The sequence below is a fragment of the Strix uralensis genome, chromosome 10 (assembly GCF_047716275.1).
Source record: "Strix uralensis isolate ZFMK-TIS-50842 chromosome 10, bStrUra1, whole genome shotgun sequence".
In the NCBI taxonomy this organism is placed as follows: Eukaryota; Metazoa; Chordata; class Aves; order Strigiformes; family Strigidae; genus Strix; species Strix uralensis.
In genome coordinates this window covers 17,579,357-17,600,283 of record NC_133981.1, presented here as the reverse complement: position 1 = coordinate 17,600,283, position 20,927 = coordinate 17,579,357, and the positions used below count along the sequence as shown (strand labels likewise).

The 20,927-nt window shown below is 44.3% G+C and overlaps 1 protein-coding gene across 1 annotated transcript in view; it reads left to right on the top strand.

Annotated features, from left to right (window-relative positions):
* Positions 1-20,927, top strand: part of DNAH1 (dynein axonemal heavy chain 1) — a 71,357-nt gene that overhangs the window by 7,967 nt on the left and 42,463 nt on the right. Inside the window, exons 8-24 of the mRNA XM_074878839.1 lie at positions 560-717; positions 1,534-1,745; positions 2,981-3,279; positions 4,289-4,439; positions 5,017-5,210; positions 6,546-6,771; positions 7,416-7,535; positions 8,340-8,422; positions 9,857-9,998; positions 11,072-11,227; positions 12,220-12,418; positions 14,283-14,536; positions 15,437-15,649; positions 17,347-17,511; positions 18,207-18,328; positions 18,898-19,003; positions 20,114-20,293. Of these exons, the coding sequence (XP_074734940.1) occupies positions 560-717; positions 1,534-1,745; positions 2,981-3,279; positions 4,289-4,439; positions 5,017-5,210; positions 6,546-6,771; positions 7,416-7,535; positions 8,340-8,422; positions 9,857-9,998; positions 11,072-11,227; positions 12,220-12,418; positions 14,283-14,536; positions 15,437-15,649; positions 17,347-17,511; positions 18,207-18,328; positions 18,898-19,003; positions 20,114-20,293 (2,980 nt within the window). The remainder of the gene's footprint in view (positions 1-559; positions 718-1,533; positions 1,746-2,980; positions 3,280-4,288; positions 4,440-5,016; positions 5,211-6,545; positions 6,772-7,415; positions 7,536-8,339; positions 8,423-9,856; positions 9,999-11,071; positions 11,228-12,219; positions 12,419-14,282; positions 14,537-15,436; positions 15,650-17,346; positions 17,512-18,206; positions 18,329-18,897; positions 19,004-20,113; positions 20,294-20,927) is intronic.

Genomic DNA, 20,927 nt, shown 5'->3' with positions numbered 1-20,927 from the left:
AACTAGGGAGTAGGAGAGTAATTACTCTCTGTTTGTGAGCAGAAATATAGGTATAAAGAAAAGTACTCTGCCTGCTTGAGGTGAAAGACGACAATTCCTAGGGCAAACAGAGCAGGGCCTCAGCGCTTATACACATTTCAGCTGAGGAAACTGATTTCAAGAGGTGTTCAGCAGGAGGCAGTTGGGAGGACAGCTCGGATAGCCCAACTTCTCCAGAACTGCCAGCTAGCTTCCTCAGTTGTTTTTTGCCCCTCCTCTCTGTAATGCTTCTCCCTCTGCACACCCTTAGTGGTAATTTTGCTTCGATCTGAAAAGACACTTGAGAAGGCTGCAGTCCCAGGCCCAGGTCACCACTTGCCTCTGTCATTAAACATCCAGTTGATAGCTTTGCTGACTGCTTCACTGTTTGCACAGCTCTCCTAATGCATTCAGTAGCAGGTGAGCTTCTGGGTTAGCAAGTCCAGAAGGGAGGGAGTGAAGGGTGGGTTTTGCAGTAAAGCAACAGACACAGTTCTGCTCCAACACCGTGGGTTATCCTTGCTTCCATGTCTTGTAACAGGGTGTTAGACTGTATGTGCTGCCTGGAGAAAGAGGTGAGATTAGACTATGAACGCACCATGAACAGGATCAGCTTTGACAGAGTTGTCACTTCCAAACCTCAGACGTTTTCTTATGTCACCCTGCCAGACAAAGAGGAGAAGAAAGTTCCAGAGAAAGGTATGGAACGCAGTGAAGCAGTTTGACGTCGGCATGGTTATAGGATCTCTTGTCTTCGATAGGATTCATGCTTTGCTGCAGAAACTCTCAGGTTCATGTTAATGATTAGGGCTCATAACGGGCAGCAGCAGGAGATTATATGAAACTTTTGAGTATGTCTGCTCTTTTTTAGGGTATATTTGCATGTTCATGTTACCATCCATCAGCTAAGCTGCAGTAACTCTGCAAGTGTACCCTTAATGGCACCAAATGCATGGCAGTGTAATTAGCTTAACTGCCTTCAGCTCTGCATTGTGCTGGGGCTGGCTGCCTTCCATTTGCTGTGCTCAGCTGCAACATACCTCAGGTGTGATAAAGGGTTCAGCTCTTTTAGAGTCCCAAAGTGGAGGAAGATGACCACAGTAAAAGATGGGGGAGTGTATTTTGTGTACTTTGGTCTTCCAAAGGTTGGAATGCCTTGAGGTAGTTCACAAGTGGCCTCTCACAGATGAGATGACTCAGCTGTGCCTTGAAGCCTCAGTGGGAAGATTCTTCAGGTTGAATGTTCTTTCTCATGGAAACTTCATGAGCCAAAACCTCAGGAAGGTCGGGCACCAAGACAGTCCCTCAACCCCTAATGGGAGGCTTCAGAAAGTCTCTGCTGCAAAGCAGAGGCTCTCCCTTTCATCCAGCCATCTGCTGAAACATGCTAAGGCCTGTGCATCAGAGGAGAGTCCTTTTCACAAGCACTGTCCCCAATGGAGCTGTACTCTTCCTCTAAGACAGAAGCTGGGATGGCCATTGCAGGCAATAATGTGTTCTTTTTTTTGGTGCCAGGGCTCATCTGGATCCCAGACTATCCTTTTGGTGAACAACAAGCAGATTTCAACTTTGTCTCACTCCTGACCAGGCCAGAAGTCATCCTTCTCCTTACACAGGTGCAAGATGAGTGCAACAAGGCAGCCACCATGTCTCTGTTTAACTCGACCTTACCCAAGCATGTCTGCTTGGAGGAGTTTGAACAGATCCAGACCCAGACCTTCACTCAGGTGAGCGGAGGAAGCGTTGCGGGTGAACACGTGGAGCAGCCAGCAGGGCTGTCAGTGTGCATTAGACAGATGCAGCAGCTGCAGATTGATTCCCTGGAAATGGATGAGCTTTCAAAGGAGACATTGTGGGTGGGGCAGGGAGGAATTTGCATGTGCATGTCAAATTTACTGGGATGTCGGGAGAATAGGCTGAAGGAGCCATAGGCCCCTAGTTAGCATCAGCCATTGCTGACCATGCTGTTAGTCATGTGTTGAACAAGTGGCCACATAGGGCTACAACCTCCCCTTCTTCCTCCTGGTCTCCAAGCAGATAACAATCCTGGTTGGCACTCAAAATTTTCCATTTTTTTTGTTTTCATTTCCCCATCCCTCCAGCTGCAAGGCACAAGAGCTTTGATTCCTCCTGAAGCACTCATGGGGGTAATGCTTTTCTCCACTCTGTGTTCTTTATGTACTTAATTAAATTACTCTGCTTGCAATGCCAGCAGACAGACTAGGACAGAAATTTGCAACTCTGTGGTAACTCTTGCCAGAAGATCTTCATGCCCTCTAAATGAGGGCAGTACATTGCACCCTGGATGTGGCCACACAGAGCAGTTTGCAGAGGGTTACACAGTAAATCAGCAGCAGAGGGCATGTGCTGGTCCTTCCCAGTCCCATGCTGTTTCAGCTAGGCAGTGCTGTCATCCACTCAGTGACTGAGGTTGTTTTATTACACACAAACAGCAGCTGCCTGTGGAGCAAAAGTGACACTTGGTGGTATTTTAATAAATTAAAACACTGCAGACTGCTGCTGCCCTTGGCTTCTTCCCCTCTTTCTCCTCACTTGTCAAGAGAAGACAACATTCTGTCCTTTACTTGCTCATCATACTGTCTACAGAACTTTTTATGAGGTGCCCTGACACAGGCAGCTCCAAGGATACTGCTCTATAGAAAAGAGAACAAAAAGGAAACACTGTGTATAAAAAGAAAGAATAGAGCACTCCCGCTTTTTAATATCAGGCTTTCTTTTTGTAGGTTTTTTAGTCAGTGAAGGAGATGTATGGCCAGGTTCAGATGCCACGTGTGTGTGCATGGATTTGAGAGCCACTGTTTAGCTGCTACAGCTCTGAGAGAAGAGTTGTTTTTCATTGCAGAGAAAGGTCCAGCAGTTGCAGCTAGCAGCTAACCTCGCCATACTGCTTTCCCATCAGCCCTTGGAGTGTTACACAGCTTGCTTTTTTAATTTGCCCTAGGTTCAGATGTTTCTCAAGGATACTTGGATCAATACTCTAAAGAGTGCAGTAAAGAGCAACCTGAGAGATTCAGGCAAAGACTGGTACAACCTGAAACAGAGCCACTGGGATGTCTACCAGATGTCCAAACTGTGTAAGCTGATGAAGCGCATCAAATTCATGCTTCAGGACTCTCTGCGGTGTCTCGTCCAGAACTCACTGATCAGCTTCACCCAGCTTTTGCTGGATGCTTGCCATGGTATCCTGAATTGCTCAAAGAACATGGAATGGGGAGATGACCTCATCAATAGTCCCTACAGGTAAGGAAAGGAGAGAAAAAAAGGGTGTAAAGAGCAGAAAAGTGTAGTGCCATTATCTTTATAACTACTGTTTTTGCAAGCAAGCTTTGCACTGTATGGGGGCTTTAAGCTAAGCTGTTTCCCCCAGTCCTCCCACCATTTGCTTGAGTATGGAAGAATGACACAGAGCTGGCTTCTCTGTTAGTACAGATTTCAAGTTGCTATTAGTGATATGAGGCAGCCCATCAGAACCAAGGCCTGCTACTTTGACATACTGTTCTAAAGATTAGCCACTTCTAGCATTCTTTGGGGAGCAAATAATTACTACTAGCTTTTTTCTGGAGGCCAGGAAGAAGAGTACCAGGAGGTATCGTTGCTTAATTCCATTCTTGGATTAAACCTCAGGAGTAGGATCTGGCCTGGGATCTCTAAGGAATACCAAATTTGGGTTGTCACAGTGCCTAGAATTTTCTTCTACTGGGTATTGATTTAAGGATTTCTGTCCTTTATGGTATTAAAAAAAGAAGGTTTAGAAATTGAAAACAGGAAGAAAAGAAAAAAACCCTGTCACTCACATGAGGCCGTTTGCCTTGAAATCAGTGGAAGTCTTGACATTGACTTCAGCTGATCCTGAGTCATGCTGGTAACATACAAGACTGGGAGATACTGAATATAACTTCCTGAAGGTGCATTTTAGGAGTATATTGGAGATGCTGAATGCCTGATTTGAAGAGCATCTGCAATTTTTCTATAAAGCAGCTCCAGTTCTCAACATAAGGTTATGACTTTTGGGGATCCTGGTATGGCATGATTTACACTTCCTTTGCCTTTGATAGATAAGAGTTTTCAATGTCTTTACTGGTAAATTCAGAACACAGTGTTTCATACCTTCAACTGCATGTGACAGTCCTCCTCTCCCCTCTTTCCTTTCCTGTGCAGTAGACATTTTAGTATCAGCACCAGAGCAATATAGTTGTGTGCCATTGTCTCAAAAAGCATCCCTGTTCTTCCTTATCTCTTCCCACTGCAGGCCTCAAAGGAATCCACTCTTTGTTACAGACCTTGTGCTAGACAGCAGTGGCGTTCACTTCAGCCCCCCTGTGGAGAGCTTTGAGAAGTCCCTCATTTCTCTGTTCGACAAGGGAATCCTGGTTACTCACACTGTCCCACATCTGGAGAAGGTGAATTCTTCTGCATCAACAGTGATATAGCTGTGCAAGTCTCAGTGCATTGCAGCTTGGCATAGACACCCCTGAGCTTGTACTGAGGGAGAGAGTTGCAGGAGGAGGTAGTTGGGAATCCAGTTAAATTTGGGCACAGCACTATGCTAATGCAGTTCTATTCTGACAGGATTTCTTCAAGCTCCCCAACTGTGTAGCTGTTTTATCTGGTTGCTATCTCTGCTTTGGTGCTGCAGGTTCTGTGGAAACATGTCCTAAGTAGCCTGGCTGCCCTAAGTGCATGGCAGCTGCTAAAAGCAGACTCATAAAGGAAATAGCACCTTGTCCAGTGCTGTCAGTTTGGTGCAGATCTCTTCTGTGTATGCATCTTTCTGCCTGTTACTGTGAAAGACCTGTCTCCCTAGATCCTGTTCTTTGGGGGGAGGAACATAAAACTGATAAAACAATTCCTGACACAATGTAGAAGAAGGGACTGCATGACTTCCCAAAGGTGCCACTAGTGATTGTCTCACCCCTCTCCTGAGGAGGCCTGGTTATCTCTGCTAGTCCTGAAAGACCTCTCTCCTTCCTCCTCCAGTATGTGTTGGAGAACATACTTATCACAGGCACACCCGTGCTGGACTCAGTGGGTTTGCACGAACCAGAAGTGGAAGAAGTACGAGAGGCTATGCAGTCTGCCATTCAAAAGGCACTGATCCCTCTCCAAGCCTACGCCAAGAGATACGAGAAGTTCTTAGAGCTAAATAACAGTGACATCCAGTTCTTTGTAAGGTAAGTGGCTTCTGACAAAGGCACCTCTAACCCAAATGGCAAGCCTTTTCAGAAGCTGTTGTGTGGATGTGTGTGAGAATGCAGGACCTGTTCTGAGACCACGAATGTGCATGGCGTGCCTCAGATGTGAGATCAGGCATCCATCACAGGCAGCCTTCAACCGTGGGCAATGGTCCATGCTTTTAGAGGACATTGGTGGTGGCAGCGAGAATTTCTTCCTGCCTCTGACAGCAGTCACATTCCTGTCATGTTTGTAAGTGTAATTGGAGATATTAATGGCCCTAAAAATGACTCATCCTATTTGAAAATCCAGTTAGCATACTTGACTCTGACCTCCTTCAAATAGTGTCTGTTCAGGTTGATAACATTCTGTAGAAAGTAATGTTTTCTTTTGTTACAGCCTCATTGTTTTCACTGCCGAACTCTGCAGCTACGCTGTCCATTAGCCTCTGTTACTTTAATGGTCTTCTTTTTAGGCCTTACCTTTTCTCCAAACAGTGGGACTGAAGCCCCTTTTTCTCTTTTGTTACTCAAGCTTAATCAATTTGCAAATCCCATCTAACAAATTCTGGTCTTTTCCTAGAACACACTGAAGTGCCTGCCCTCTCCCAAGGTGCCTCCTGATCTTGCCCTGTTTACACCAGTGCTTTCGTTTTGTCTCTCCCTCTCGCCGTATTACGTCTTTCATCTTTCTTCCACTCATTTTCTGCAGCTAAAATATTTTGTGCTCTTGTTCTACTCCACACCTATTGTGCTCTAAAACCCATTGTAGATTTGAATCTGTCCCTTCCCTTGCTCCCCAGTAATGTTGCTCAGCTACATACCAGTTCCATGTCTTCTCCTATACACGTCTTCTGAAACTGGGGGCCTCTCTACACTGCCACATGGGTGTAGCTGCAGGTAGGCATAGGCAGCCTGGCTTCCTCTGCTTGGCATTGGTAACCATAGCAGTGAAGACCCTGAACCGGAGCCTTCAGTGCAGGCTGGTCACCCAGACAGATGGATTTTACATGGGATGTCTTTGCTATATAGCTTCCCATGCTCAGTTAAAGTTAGCACTCATGTACTTGACTGTGATACAAACACGCCTCACTTTCTATGTAGGCATATCTTTGGTTGTAAGGTCTAGAAGGCAGTGGTACCCTCTCAGTCTGTGCTTGCAGAAAGTTGTATACATTTGAATAGATGCATGTTTTAGTAACAGTAAACACTCATTATTAATTTAATGTCTTGATCCTTTGGGTAGACACGTCTGAACATCCTGCAGACAGCCTGGATGCTCAAATAATCTTAAGGTCTACATTACCTTTTTTTTGTTATTGTTTTTATTTACAGATACTACAAAGAGCAATGTCCACCTGCCCAGGAGGTGATGAGAATAGTAAACATGCACTTGTCTGAAAAGGAGAACCTGGACAACACTCTACCTAGCTCTATTGTCATTGGTCCCTTCCATGTCAGCGTAGAAGGTGTTAAGCAAAATCTGTCCAAAAAATACAAAGCACTTGCCTCTTCCGTGTTGGACATACTGGCTAAAAGCCTCCATTTGCAGGTGGAGAATGTAAGTTACCCAGTTTAATAGATTATCTGGTAGTGTCTTGTCTTGTCCTTCTGCTTTTGAAGTTGCTGTGTTTGTCAAATGGCCAAAAGACAGCAACTGAGGCCACATTAATGAGGACATTTTAAAGATTGCATCGGAGCAATTATTTAAAAAAACAGCTAGAGGGGAGATATGCAGACTCAACCAAATCAAGTACTAAATATACTTAATAAATTATGTGCCTGAAAGCTGTATCTCTTGAGATGAAATTCTTCAAGACCTTTCCATCTTATAAAAAATGTGTTGGTGGATTGAAAAGATCTGCCAGTAGACAACTGGAAGGTCCTTCTGCTTGCTCTGAGGATAACTGGAATATAGACAATTGCATCTGCCAGAGGGTTGTCTAAATCTGTCATTGTCATCATTTCAACTACATACCTGTGGTTCCTCTTCCTCTTTTTTTGGCAGTCTCATTTCATTTGAGCTCAAATGAGATGGATGGAGAAAGGCTGTGGAAAGGAAAAGACAGAACAGGACTGTGTACTCATCACTTTGGAAGACCACCTTTAGAATGGGAAATGGGTGGATCATGGCAGGTTTTCCAGTTTACCCATTAACAATTAATGACTTTTTGATGGTCGTCTCTCTGCTGTGTCCTCCTGTAGATCTGTGATGCATATAAAACCATCAGCTGCAAAATGCACGAGAAACCAAACAGTATCGAGGAGCTGGCTGAGCTGCGGGAGTGGATGAAGGCAGTCCCCGAGCAGCTGGCTGTGCAGAAGGTAGGGCATGCTCTCCTTATGGACAGGGGACAGCTAAGGGAAGCGAGGAGGAAATTTTTCAATGCAATGTGTGGTGTCTCAGAAGCAGAACTCCAATTTTTTTGCTTGGATGTCTTGTCTTTGCATACAATGCCATAAGATGCCTGGTTTTGTATTTTTTGTAATTCCTAAGATTTGTATTTTTAAATACACTTATCATTAATTTAAATATCTATGCAAAACAAAATAGCAGTTAAAAATCTTGCCTAAAAGACTTATGTATGTTTTTTGCTACCTTCATGATCCGTTCTGCATTTGTGTACTGAATAGCTGTCTTCTAAAAATGATTGTTGTTTTCAAGAAAATATTTCTGCTACCAAATCTTCATATTGCTGTTAATGTATTTCTTCTAATAAGACATTCTAGTGCCAAGTTATTTCAAAGTTATTTGAATTGTAGGTCTTCTCCCAGCTGAACAAATGGGGAACAAAGGCATCAAGCTCTAAGCTGACTTGTCCGTGCCAAGGAAAGAACCTGGAGGATAACCCAAACCACTCAATTTCTGTCCAGCACTTTATCCACTAGGTCACACTTCTTTTCATTGATGTAGAACAGAGAGTGGTGATGGCGTGATCATTCGCAGTACAAGGGGTTGTAAATCCATTCCCACTGTTCACACAGCAGAGAAGCAGCCTACATCACATTAAGCTTGTGTGACTAACGCCCTTCAAAGGCACCTCATGAAAATGAGGTACACACCAGAGAGTTGGAATCAGTATGGTCTAAAGGTGTCTATTTTTTGTCTCTTTCTCTCACCCTGTGCAGGAACTGATTCGTGAAGTCATGGAAGATTACAAGGTCATGGAGGAATTCCTTTACAATCTTACCGAAGAAGATTTCAATGACAAGTGAGCACAAGGCATTTCTCCCTCTGTCAAAGTGGGACATTTTGCAGCAATTACCATTTTCAGTGCTTCAGGGGTTATGTGTCTATCAAGGGCTCCAGCAGAACTTTTAAGTGCCTCTCGGGCTATATAAGCATTGAATTCTTGAATGAAGTTTATAGAGAAGAGGCGTGGGTTCATGCTGCCTTCTGTCCTGGGGCAAGGCAAACTGGTAGCTATTAACCTGTTTAATGCATTAAAGCTCTTTTCTCTTGGTTTTTTGGAGACATTTGCAAGGTCTCAAAGTGCACAGTTTAGTCTGTGTCTGAAGCTGAATGAACACTTCCAAGGTAGGAACACTCCCAGGGTTTTCTTAGGACTAGGAAGGAACATGAACCCTGTATTATTACTGCATTTCTTTTCCATGCAGTCTCCTCTTAGCTTTATCTTTGGCTATGTTATTCAGATTGGGGCCCGACTATGCCCCAGTAACAGAGTCAGCTCACAAACACAGCTACCCAGCTTCTAAAGTCAGCTCAGCCCTGGAAGCACCTCTCATATGACATGGACTTGGTCCAGTGTGTCTGCAATGTGAGGGAGTCTCTGCAGAGTGCTCCTGAAACTAGAAATGTGGGATGCACAGTGCCAAAAACCCACAGAAGCTGCAGGAAAGCAGCTCAGCTCTAGGACAGCTTAGCACAGATACAGCTGTATGCCCACCGACCAGATCTGGCACATGCAGGACTAGTAGGAGATCGCTACATCTCCAGGTGCTGGGAGGGGTGTGACCTCAAGCATAACATTGCAAAGCTCGCATCTGGCATTGCACACAAGCTAACAAGTCCAAGTGCAGTAACGGGTGGGCTACGGCTGAGCAAGAGCCAAGAAGCCTGCCTTGGCATGAGCAGCCGCTTTGTGCAGCCTTTCCTGTACCTGCATTGCACTCCCCAGGGCACTTTGCAGAAGCCTTGCTATCCAGGGCTTCGCTGTATCTGGGTTACCCTGGCCCCTCACTGCCCTGCTTAACAGGAGACTGGCTTTTTCAGTAGCACTGAAAAGCCACAAGCCAAGACTCTGACCCCATTTTTTTCAGTTCCTTGTGAATATATTCAAAGACAGACATTCCCTCTGGATGCCAACTGTTATTTTGCTGTCTCCTAGCTTTTCAGCAACATACGATTCGTTCCTTTTAAAAAGGCCCTCCACTTCTCCCCAGCCCTCCATTTGAATAGCCTAGTCACAAGGACTGCATATCAACAAGAAAAGCTGAGAAAAAATGTTTTGTTGAAACCACATGTGTTTCTGTTGTAAAGCTGCCTTGTTTGGTGGGAGTTGGATTTGTCATTATGTTATTTTCAGCATTTCAAACATATGCTTAAAAAGCTTCTCTCTCCTCTTTTTTTTCTTTTTTTTTTGTTGTCTGTTTGTTTGTTTGTTTGTTATATCATGTGAGTGCAGGTGGGCTGCAAGTTACTGGCCACTGAAGATTACTATGCAAACTGAGTCCATTCGGCTCCAGCACCTGGAGGATGAAGACAAATTTCGCAAAATCCAGGCCATGGATCAGAGTGGCTTTCAAGACAAACTGGAGGAGATGCAGGTATTAAGCCACTGACAGTAAACTATCCAGAGAAGGGGGCCTTGAAGCTCTTGTGGTCAGCCAGGTGGGAAACTTTCAGAAGAGATTTTAGTCAGAGGAGTTTTTTGGTCAGTGTATTGTTGGACAAAAAATTATCAACCCCCACCCCCATTTTTTTATTGGAAGTTGGTCTTTTGATTAAGAGTTTCATTTTTGTGTGAAAGACAATATTTGCAGAAATACTGATTTTTTCACTGGGAAGGTGTTCATCGATATAACAATATTCCAGTTCTTGGTGCTTGGGCAACCCATGCACCTCCTTTTTCTTTCTTGTGTACTCAGTTCCCTGCAGAGCATCTTCCATGATGCGCTGCCATCAAGCGGGAAAATGCAGCATCCAGTCATGGAACTCATCTTGCATGAAAGACTCTGAAACAGTAGCAGAGTTTTGGAGCTGAGATACCTCTGGTTTCTGCTGAAACAGTCTGGTTTTTATTTTTCACCAAAAGCTCTTAAATACAGAAAAAAAATGCATCGTGGAAAGGCTGTAATCAGTGACCTAGATTATTTTGGAAATAGCCTCCCAAAATGGTAATACCCCAGACCTGGATTAGAAAAGAAAAGCAAACAAAAAACCCAGACCAACCAAACAAACAAAACCAAGCCACCAAAACAAAACAGAAAAGTTATTAGAGAAGCTCTGGACATGTGTTGTTAAACAATTCTTGGAAACAAATTGAGTGACCTAGTAGAGCTATCATTTTCACTTCACTGATTCTGTAACTAATGACAGTATAAATTCAGTAGCAAGAAATTTGGGCACAGACTTATTGCTTCTACTCCTCAGGGATTAACTATTGTCACAAAGACAAAAAGCAGCTGGTCATCATATTTGCACCTGACCAGTGGTTATTGCTTCTCCTCACCACTTTCATTGTGGTCTAAACAGAAGTGGAATTGCATTGGGGGATATGAGATTGGGAGCATAAAAATCTTGCCTTTGAATATAACAGAGAGCACACCAGGAAGCTGAGATCTCCAGAGGCAGCACTCAGCTTCAGAGCCACATCTCATGCCTGCCTTTTCTCTTCCAGCTGACTGTAGGTGGATTTTCCATCCAGGCGGATGTTAACCGAGCTCTTGAGTTGGCTAACAAAGCAAGGGAGGTCAGGAAACAGCTGAAGGAGCTTCAGAATTTGGCAATTATCTACAACAACAGGGAAAGAATCTTTGGGATGAAAGTTACTAATGTAAGTGTCAGGTCCTGTACCTACAGGACTCTAATTTTTGTTGGGCCTTCTAGGTGGTAGGTAGAGCAAATAATGAGACACAGTCCCTCAGGAAGGAATCTTTCATGCTCTTCTGGTTTGCCTGATGAACAGCCCCATGGTCCCGTAGGGTGACTACACTGCTCCATCACTCACTCCACTGTGCTGCAAAAGACATGGTCCTAGGTGAATGTGGAAGGCTGCTCGTGGCCTGATATTGCCTCTTCTGTGAGAGACTTTGGGTGCCCACGCTCAGATCTGAGTGGTGATAATGAGGAGGAATTGGATGGGGAACGTCCTGAAGCAGCAGTTAAGATGCATCAATTCCTATAAGGCTGTTACTGCAGTTACATAGACGTGAATGAGAGCTCTGTTGCACAGTGGTGTGCAGGCAGCTGGCTGGGCTTGGAGCGTAGCATGTTCTCCTAAGTTCATATAGCTGCAAACGCTCATTTTGGCTGTAGCTGTTCAGCTGCCAATGAATCATTGTCATCCACGTCCAGCCTTGTCTGGCTGCAGAGCAGAAGTGGAGCTCACGGGATCCTTTCCTACCTCTCAGTCTATGGTTACTTCTCCTTCACTATAAGGAGCCAAGTTTTGATATGATGTGCAGTGTGTGCTTTCACTGATTGTGTGTGGACTACCCATCAAAATCTCCTCATTCTGCAGCAGAGCATTTGAAGAGGCAAGTGGAGAGAGTGCTTTCCGTGCCAGACACACGGTGCAGGCACAGCTCCACTGGATGCATTTTGGCCTGAACATGTAAAGCCCAGCTCTGCTAGTTGTTCTCCCTTGGAATCTATATTGTGGTCCCAGGAGAAGGTAGTCTGATACATCCTCTTGAAGTACACGTTTTCTCATTGCTTGCTTGAGATTCAGAAAACAATTGTGCCTTTTTTGGCCTTTTGACATGCAAGCTGTAGTCCAGAGGAGAATACACTTGTTGCTTATGCTTGCTTTTTCTCTTTCCAAAGTACAGTAAGCTATCCAGGATGGTTAAGGACTTCCAACCATACTATGATCTCTGGACTACAGTGTCAGACTGGATGCAGTGGTATGAGAGCTGGATGAATGATCCTCTCATGGAAATTGAGGCTGAGCAGCTAGAAAAGAATGTCAGTGACTCTTTTAAGACAATGCAGAGATGCGTGAAGCAGTTCAAGGATTCACCAGGTAGATACACAGTTGGGGGAATGGAAATTGGTGCATATCAGCATTTTGATGTGAGGCATGTCACAGAGTGCTCTGAACAGGGATTGTCAGGATGTCACATGGACGTGTTGTGTGTATTAGAGCCAGCTGAGAAAATGCTAACAAAGTTATTTTCCACATTTTTTTCTGGAACTATGATGATTCACATCTAGATGCTAGTTTGCTGCTTGAAGTACCAGTTTGGCATGGAAACAATCAGGCTGCAGATGCCTTTTATACCCAGTTCCCAAGACAGTACTGAAATAAAAGCCACCCTCTTATGTTGCAGTTAATATTTACTCATTTATATAAAGTAAAATAATCCAGACTAGTCATAGAGAATTACTGTGTAGCCCAGTGGCTAGACACGTGGGTTTAAGCCCTTACGCAAGTCAGGCAGCACAGGAACTTGAATCTGGGTCTTCCAGGTGCTGTTTTCTTGGCCAATCTTTTCTCTACTGACCACTGAATTTAATGGAAAGCCAGAAGAGATCTTGATTTTGTTACGAATAAAATGAAATTGTAAAATCTGAAAATTATCTGTGGAATGTAAAACCATTTCCCTTCCTGCCTGAATGTGTATGAAGTTTAGATGATCGCATCCAGCCCTTGCAATTTGTGTGAAGGCCTTTTAATCATGGCTCCTAGTAAAGCTGGAATTGAGACTGCAGTTGTAGTTTAGCTTCCCATTCCATGATTCTCTGAGATGCATTGGTCATTCTTTAAAGCTAATTCTAAAATCTCCTGCCAGATGGCTTAGATTGAAATATATTTTGCAGTGGGAGATTTTTGATTCATCCTTTTTAACTTGAACTCGCTCTTAAACAATGCCATGAATCAGCCCCAATGGAGGAGGTGATGAGTGGATGCGTGAGTAACTATGAATCATTATGGTAAACAGAAATACTAAGAATACCTGCTCATATTCATTGCAATATTCCCTGGCACCTGGTAAAATATATGCTTCGTCCTTGAGTCTGCCTTGTCTTTGCATACCACCCAGCAGGGAGTGTGAGGTGGTCATATCCTTGCTGTGAGTGTGCAGTGTGACCATGCAGGGTGCAATAAAAGAAGGCACATGCTGTAGCCAGATTCTGGAAAGAAAGCAAGCCCCATGTTCTTTGCCTGTCCACTGCTTTACTCGCAATAGCACAAGCTGAAAAAGGGCAGGATGTGAACAGTGCAGAGGTGTGGGCTTCCAGGATGCTCCCAGAGAGCAAAGCCTTTTCCTTGACTTTGTCCTTCCTATGAGGCAGAAGTACCTTTGGCTCTAGTGTGGCCACAGGCTGTCAGGGCCTCTCTTGCATGCTTTCCATTTCCATAGCTGGCTGTGATCCTAGCCTACTTCTAGCTCCTACGTATAGTGTCCATCTTCTATTTAGGATGGCTTGAGCCTGGGTGTGAGATAACTTGCAACCCAATCTTGTTAAGGAAGTGAAGGTCTTGGAACAATGACCAGAGCTTCTGAAATATCTATTGACAGATGGGGCTTCATCATGCTTGGGCCCTTATTAAGGAGTTAAATTTGTTTGCTTCTCATCTTCTGGTGAGCTCTAGGCTAAGACACACTTCTGCTCAGCATGGACTTGCCTGTAACAGACTTTTGGCTAAGAGGCAGGTCTCATTCTGGGAGCAGGCTTGAATCCTTGCTTAGCAGCCATGTAGAGAGAGCCTTTGTGTCCTCATGACTTCAACCTGCATTTTCCACTGTCTCTCCTGCTGCTTACCTACCCCATACCATGTGTCTACAAGGACATTAGGCTTTAGACAACTTGTAGGAAGTTCCTTAAGGCAACTTCCTCACACACTGTTGTTGCTGATGTTCTTCTGTTTTTCTCCCTGAAAGCCTGCCAGGGTGTGGCAATGGAGTTTCGAGACAAGACTGAAGAATTCAAACTATACATCCCCTTAATACAAGGGCTGTGCAATCCTGGTATGAGAAACCGGCACTGGGAGATGCTGTCAGAAAATATTAACATCGATATCAAGCTAGAACCCAGTCTGACAGTTGGTCGCTGCTTGGACATGAACCTGCTGGACCATATGGAGAGCATTACCAAAGTAGCTGAGATAGCTGGCAAGGAACACGCCATCGAGCATGTGAGGAGAGAGGGACTTGCTGTGTTTGGGTGCTTCTCAGATACGTTTCTGTTGAGCAGGCAGTCACTGCCTTGGGTGATGTTCCTCTTGTCCCAAAGCATTAGACACATTCTGCAGCACAAGTGAAAATGCTGCTGCCCTTACAGAGGCGATCAGTGCCACACAACTGAGTTCACACATTGGAAGAAGTCATTTTGCCTCGCGCAGAATTTCAGTTGTAGCATAACAGTGCTGCCTGATGGTTATGCTGATCCACTGGTTGGGTCTCACACTTCACTGTGGGATTAGTTAAGTTAAAATAAATTGATTATCTGCATTCTGCCATTGAAACGTTAAGTCAGGGAGGTTAGCTGTGACTGGAAACAGAGGTGGCAAATGCTTTAATGCAGTAAACATGCAGGGAAAACTTGCTGGCTCTGGAGATTCATAGGTTAGATAGTCTTTCAGCTTCGGTTCACCAGTTTGGATGTGACCTAAGATGGTCTTGATTGAAAGTCATTACCCTGTGGCAGCTTTTGCTCTCTGAAATCTCAGGCGAGTTCCCAATGGATAGCTACCCTTTTCACAAAGCCATCGTTAACCATAATCATTAATAGGCACTTTGCTGGCAGCCTCTGTGCATCTAGTAGCATAAATTGGCCTGGAGATGAAATTGCCCTTTTTTCCCCTCAAGGTGTTCCTTTCAGGACAGTGTTGAAGTGTTGAGTCCATGGGCAATGCAGAGGAAAAGTGCTGTTGCTGAGTGTATCATGCATTAAATACACAGCTGTAGTTTCCAGTGGATTCCAAGAGCAAAAATCTATCACTGACTAGAGAGGGGCATTAAGAGAGTTGTGGAAGCTGGGATAACCATTGCACAGGTTGTATCTGAAAATTAAATTGCTTGTCCCTCTGTTCCAGGCACTCAACAAGATAGAGAGTGAATGGAACTCTGTTTTATTTACTGTGATGCTTTACAAAGACACGGATACCTTTATTCTGAAAAACACTGATGAAGCATCTCAGCTCCTAGATGATCACATTGTCATGATTCAGAGCATGTCCTTCTCACCATTCAAGAAACCTTTTGAGGAAAGGATGAACACATGGGAAAATAAGCTGAAGATGACACAGGTATTGGTTTCTTACCCACACACATGTGGTGAAGGCAGGCAGCTGGACTGTGCTGCCATGCTTGAACATGGACACTGTGCAGTTGCTGCTAAGGGAACTGGGAGAACAACTATCATCAGTCTTTAGGAAGGAATAGGGCTTGTCAAAGCCCTCTGACTCTAGTAAAAGAGGGGATAAACTCAGAGCCTTATTCTGCAAACAGCAGTGATGCCATTCCAGCTCTTTTGCTGCCTACTGCAACACTTTTTGGTGGGGCCAGAACTCTCCCATTGCTGTGAATAGTCCTGCTGGCATCTCTAATCATATTATACTAAGTGGACCTTACAGATTCTTACAGGCCTGTGAAATCCATGCTAATCATTCACATCTCAGTGTAGGAAAGCATGTGGAAGACTGCCAGCACTTCTTCATCAAACCAGAGCCTGAATGCTCAGCACCCAGCAGGACTCAGCCAGCAGAACAGCATTTTGCTGCAAGAGAAAAAGTCCAATACAAGTATCTGTCTGGAGAACTCTGTGTAAATGCTGGTGTTTGATGCACAGCAGCACTGTTATCTGTTATTCATAACTACCTTATTCTGTTTATTAGTGCTTACCATCTGGGTGTGCTTGGGCCATGGGCTGCCAGAGTGCTAGCCTTGTCTCATGAGGATACTGAAATGCCCTAAGGCAGTAGGTGACATGAGGAAATTTAGTTATTTACAGTTTAGTTTTGGCTGTGATATTGTCCATGTTTTCACCCTGCCTTTCCTACCCCTTCTTTTGATTGCATTCATTCTTGTCACTAAAGGCCCACGAATCCACTTCTGGGAAGTGACTTATCAGAGTTAGCTCATGGAATATGGCAAACACCATTGTCTGTATTACTGGAAAAAGACCTCTTGCTAGGTCAAGTGGCTGCCTGTGCTCAGGGAATGGTAGATAGCGCTGTGTGACTAAGGCAGTCTGAAAGGGAGTCAAACACTTCAGTTGCTTTGCAATATTGGGCAGATTTCTCCTACCCTCCAATCTCCCATGCCTGAAAATAGAGGAAGAGGCTGTTCTTGCAGTCTGATTCTCTTGCTCCCTCGAATGCCTGACAAACAGGGTTTCCTGTCAGGTGTCTAACTTAAATGTTTAGCTTTTCATTCATTCTCTTAATTCAGAGTGTTGTTCAAAGATCTTTTCATGGATTATTCTGTAGGCAAGGCTGCGGCTGAGGTACATCAGGCAGGAGAGAGGATATGACAGAATTGCAGAGTCTGGTATATTTTATTTGTCATTCTTCTACCCCAAAAAGGCATATTTCACAAAACAAAACCCCCGTCTTACTGTGTGCTCACATTGTGCTATCTTCTGTATAGTACATAGGCACTAGCCACAGAAATTTGACCTAGCACCACAAAGACCCTTTGAGCTTTAGTATTGGCTTACACATAGTTCTAAACTACCCTCATTAAACTAGTGGGTGTTGATTCTGATGCCTACTGACAACAGTTAGCAAAGGGGATTGCTAGAAAATTGTTAATTATTTGGGAAGGAAATTCCAGCTCCTGACGCTGCAAGTAGATTTTAGCATTGTGGAAGGTCTAACTGCAACATCACCTCTTTTTTTCTTTTTTTTTTTTCTTTAAACCTATTCTGGTGTGCAGTTTGAATGGTTTTGTCGAACAGGTTCGTAATGTGGTGTCCTGACACGCTTTTCTTGCTTCCCACTAGGATGTCCTAGAGGAATGGCTGAACTGCCAGCGCTCTTGGCTCTACTTGGAGCCCATCTTTAGGTCAGAGGACATCAAAATACAGCTTCCATTGGAAAACCAGCGCTACCAGGCCATGGATAGGGACTGGAGGAACATCATGAAGAATGCTAATGAAAACCCTGAGGTGTGTGCCTTGATGAAATCCAGTGCAGGCAGCCAAACTCCTTGGAGCTGTGCTTACACAAGGACTGCCTTTGAGTGGTCATTTTTGTAATGGTGTGGGCACGAGCAGTACTGTATAAACCATGGAACCTTGCCCAGGGCGGTGTGCTAGGTTTCTTCTTTTGGAACTTAGTCTTTTGTTCTGGTGTCCAAATGGACAGAGTCATTCCCTGTGATGCCTTGCACCAAGCTGTCCATCCCACAAGATGCCTTCTCCTCAGCCCACAGACTCCCTATCTCCTATTACTCTTGCAACCAGCCCTGCTGTAATTGTAACTCCTTTGATTCCTCCTCAAGACTGACTCTTTAAATTGTTTAGAGCTGTTGTTTTCACCTGTTTCTGTGTCCTGGTAGCAGTGCTCTGCACTCTTCTGTTCTCCAGTCACCACTTCCCAGGACTCCATCACCACTTGTATTCCATGTTACAAATGTTGGTATTTAGGGGAACCCAGAAATGTGCTTGTCACATCCGTAAGCGCTGTTTCCCCTCCTTGCCCACAAAGCTCACACTTCTTCAGCTCCCTGTGAAAGTACTCCTGTGAATGAGTCATTTAAATCCTATCAGTAACATCACTGGGCAACCCAATTATCTCCACTGCCTTATCTGCCACATGCTCAGAATACTGATGCTTCCTCTGTTCTCCATTCTGTTTATAGGTGATTTCTTTGTGCCCTGATCCTATGCTACTAGAGAACCTGCGAAAATGTAACAAACTACTTGAACTTGTGCAGAAAGGGCTGAGTGAATATCTGGAGACAAAAAGAGGCGCTTTTCCCAGGTAACCCCAAATTTCAGTGGGCTGGATCACACTCCCTGGCTTAGAAAATATGAAAGGAGAGACTCACTCCAGTTCACTCTGCCAAGAAAGAGCAAAACAATCTAAGCTTAAGATATTGTCATGAGACTGCAAACATAAGCAAGGCTGTTCCTTTCAATGCTGCCATCTGATGGGGAGAAAACAGGCAGACACAAATGCTGCGAGTTAAGGGCAGTCTGGTAACATCATTGCATAGCTGTGCCTCATGATTTGTCTGGAAAGGATGGGGTAAAATGAAAACATCCATGTAACTTTATCCCTTATTCCTGAAGGAATACTTCTATTCTCTGATACTCATTTAAACCCACTTTGCATGGGAACAACTGACTTCTGCACATGGAGAAGTCTGTCTCTACAGAACAGTAGATGGCTGAACTGTAGCTGCTACTCTCCTACACAAATACAAAGAGATCAGTGAGCAGACAGAAACAGTGTCTCTAGCAATAGGCTTGTTCCTCATCTTGTCAGGGCTTAGCCCCTGATGCTACAGTAAAGAGAGCCTCCCCTGATGCCTCGCTCTGTGTTTCTAGGTTCTACTTCCTTTCAGACGATGAGTTGCTGGAAATACTGTCTCAGACAAAAGACCCCACTGCTGTACAACCTCACCTCCGCAAATGCTTTGAGAACATTGCACAGGTAGGCAAAGCAAGCACCGAGTGGCTTGGCCCACCTCTGGGGAGCTGGTGTCATGGGAACTTGGAGGCATGCTGAGATCTGGAGGAGTGTTCATATTCTGCTGTGTGGAAATATATCTCCTGGGAACTTGTAACTGTATGGTATGTAGGCATTGCAAGGTGCTGCCTGCCCTGGAGTGGGATTCAAGCAACCTCACTTTAGACATTTCAAAGCCAGACATCTGCCTATGAACTGGGCACCCTCAATTGCATTTTAGACAATGAGGGGAAAATAGACATCTGCAAAGGGCAACTTACAGAAACTCACTTAGATACCTATCTTAGGAGGAGAGGACGCTCTCTCCAGAGATGTCTGTCCATCCCACCATGGAGGCTAAGAGAAGTAGCTCATACTTAGCTGTCCACTCACAGGCACTTGGTTAGGATGGAATTCCACTCTTGCTGACAGCCTCAGAAGGGACAAGGAGTGAACAAGCCTGAACTGAATGAAGTTTCTGCCTTCATCCTTCCTTAGGAGCTGGGGTTAACCTGGCTATTTTTCCTCTTTATTATTCCTAATAGACTTCAGACTCCATGGCTAGTCACAGCTCACACCACCACAATACTCAGACACTGAAACCAATCTCCTAGTCATTAGCTTGGGAAAATAGAAAGGAAATTGAACTGGAAACCTGGTGCAAAGCCATTGGAATAAGTAAGGGGACTTTCAGTGATATGCTGGGGCATTAGAGAAGCTGTTAAAATTTTACTCTTAAAACCAGGCACTGTGATCTCAAGGGAAATGATTTGAATCTACAGAATTGAACAGGAATCAAGGGTTTGAATCCTAGACAAGAAATGAGGAATGTTCATCCTACCTATAATTTGACTTGTTTCACTCAAGTTAAACCAGTAATGTGAATCTCTTGTTTTCATACAGTCATCCTCCATTTTTTGAAGAGGTCATTTTGCACATCTGTCGCACACTTTATTATCACTATTGACAACCAAGTTTGGCACCAGATTTTTAATGAGCATACACTGCTACAGCCTGGCTGTCCCTCAGTGGCAGGAAGGCAGGGATAGAGAGGAAACACTCCATTCACATCTCCTGTTGCACTTCTTTCATTAGCTACGGTTTCAGGAGGACCTACAGATCACACACATGTACTCTGCTGAAGGAGAAGAGGTGAAGCTGTTTGTTCCCATCTATCCCACTGACAGTGTGGAGGACTGGCTGCTAGAAGTTGAGAAATCCATGAAGGCCAGTGTACGGGACAACATAGAAAGATCAATTGGTGTTTATCCAGAGGTAAGAGTTTTATCACAGACTGGCAGGTCTCTGATGTCTTGGTCCCAGGCTTGCCATAAAGGTCACCAGTGATGGGGCTGATGAATTGTGATATTCTGCTAGTTTTAAAATACAACCTTTAGTCCAACTGTGTGTGGGTCAGGTGCAAAATGCGCAGTTGAACAAGCAACTAATGATCCAGAAGAATGCAAACCCTGCACGCTCACTTATCAGCCACAGAACACTTCCTAATGTCATAGAACAACCCTGTATGAATCCATTTCTATTCCTGTCTCCAGTCAACTTCCTCTTTATATGGATCTACCCTCTTTTGTCTTATTCAGCGCTCATGTCTCACTGTACTAGGGACTGCATCAGGGGCTGCATCTTGGCTCTTGTTTCTGTGTAAAAGCTATGCTGGTAGAAAATCTAAATTTTGATTTGTTTCGGTCTAGGGAGGGAGAAAGGCTGAAAAAAGAAAAGGCCTCAGGTATTTCTATTGCTGTTCTCTACTCTGTCTGAAAATTTGAAACTAGAAAAATTAGAACAGGCTAGAAGAGGGGAAACATTCTTTTTTGTCTCAGATTCATCTCAGAGCAGGGAGAAGTAGACATTTTTAAAAAATCATTGTCTTGCTACCTTTTTGTTTGTTTGT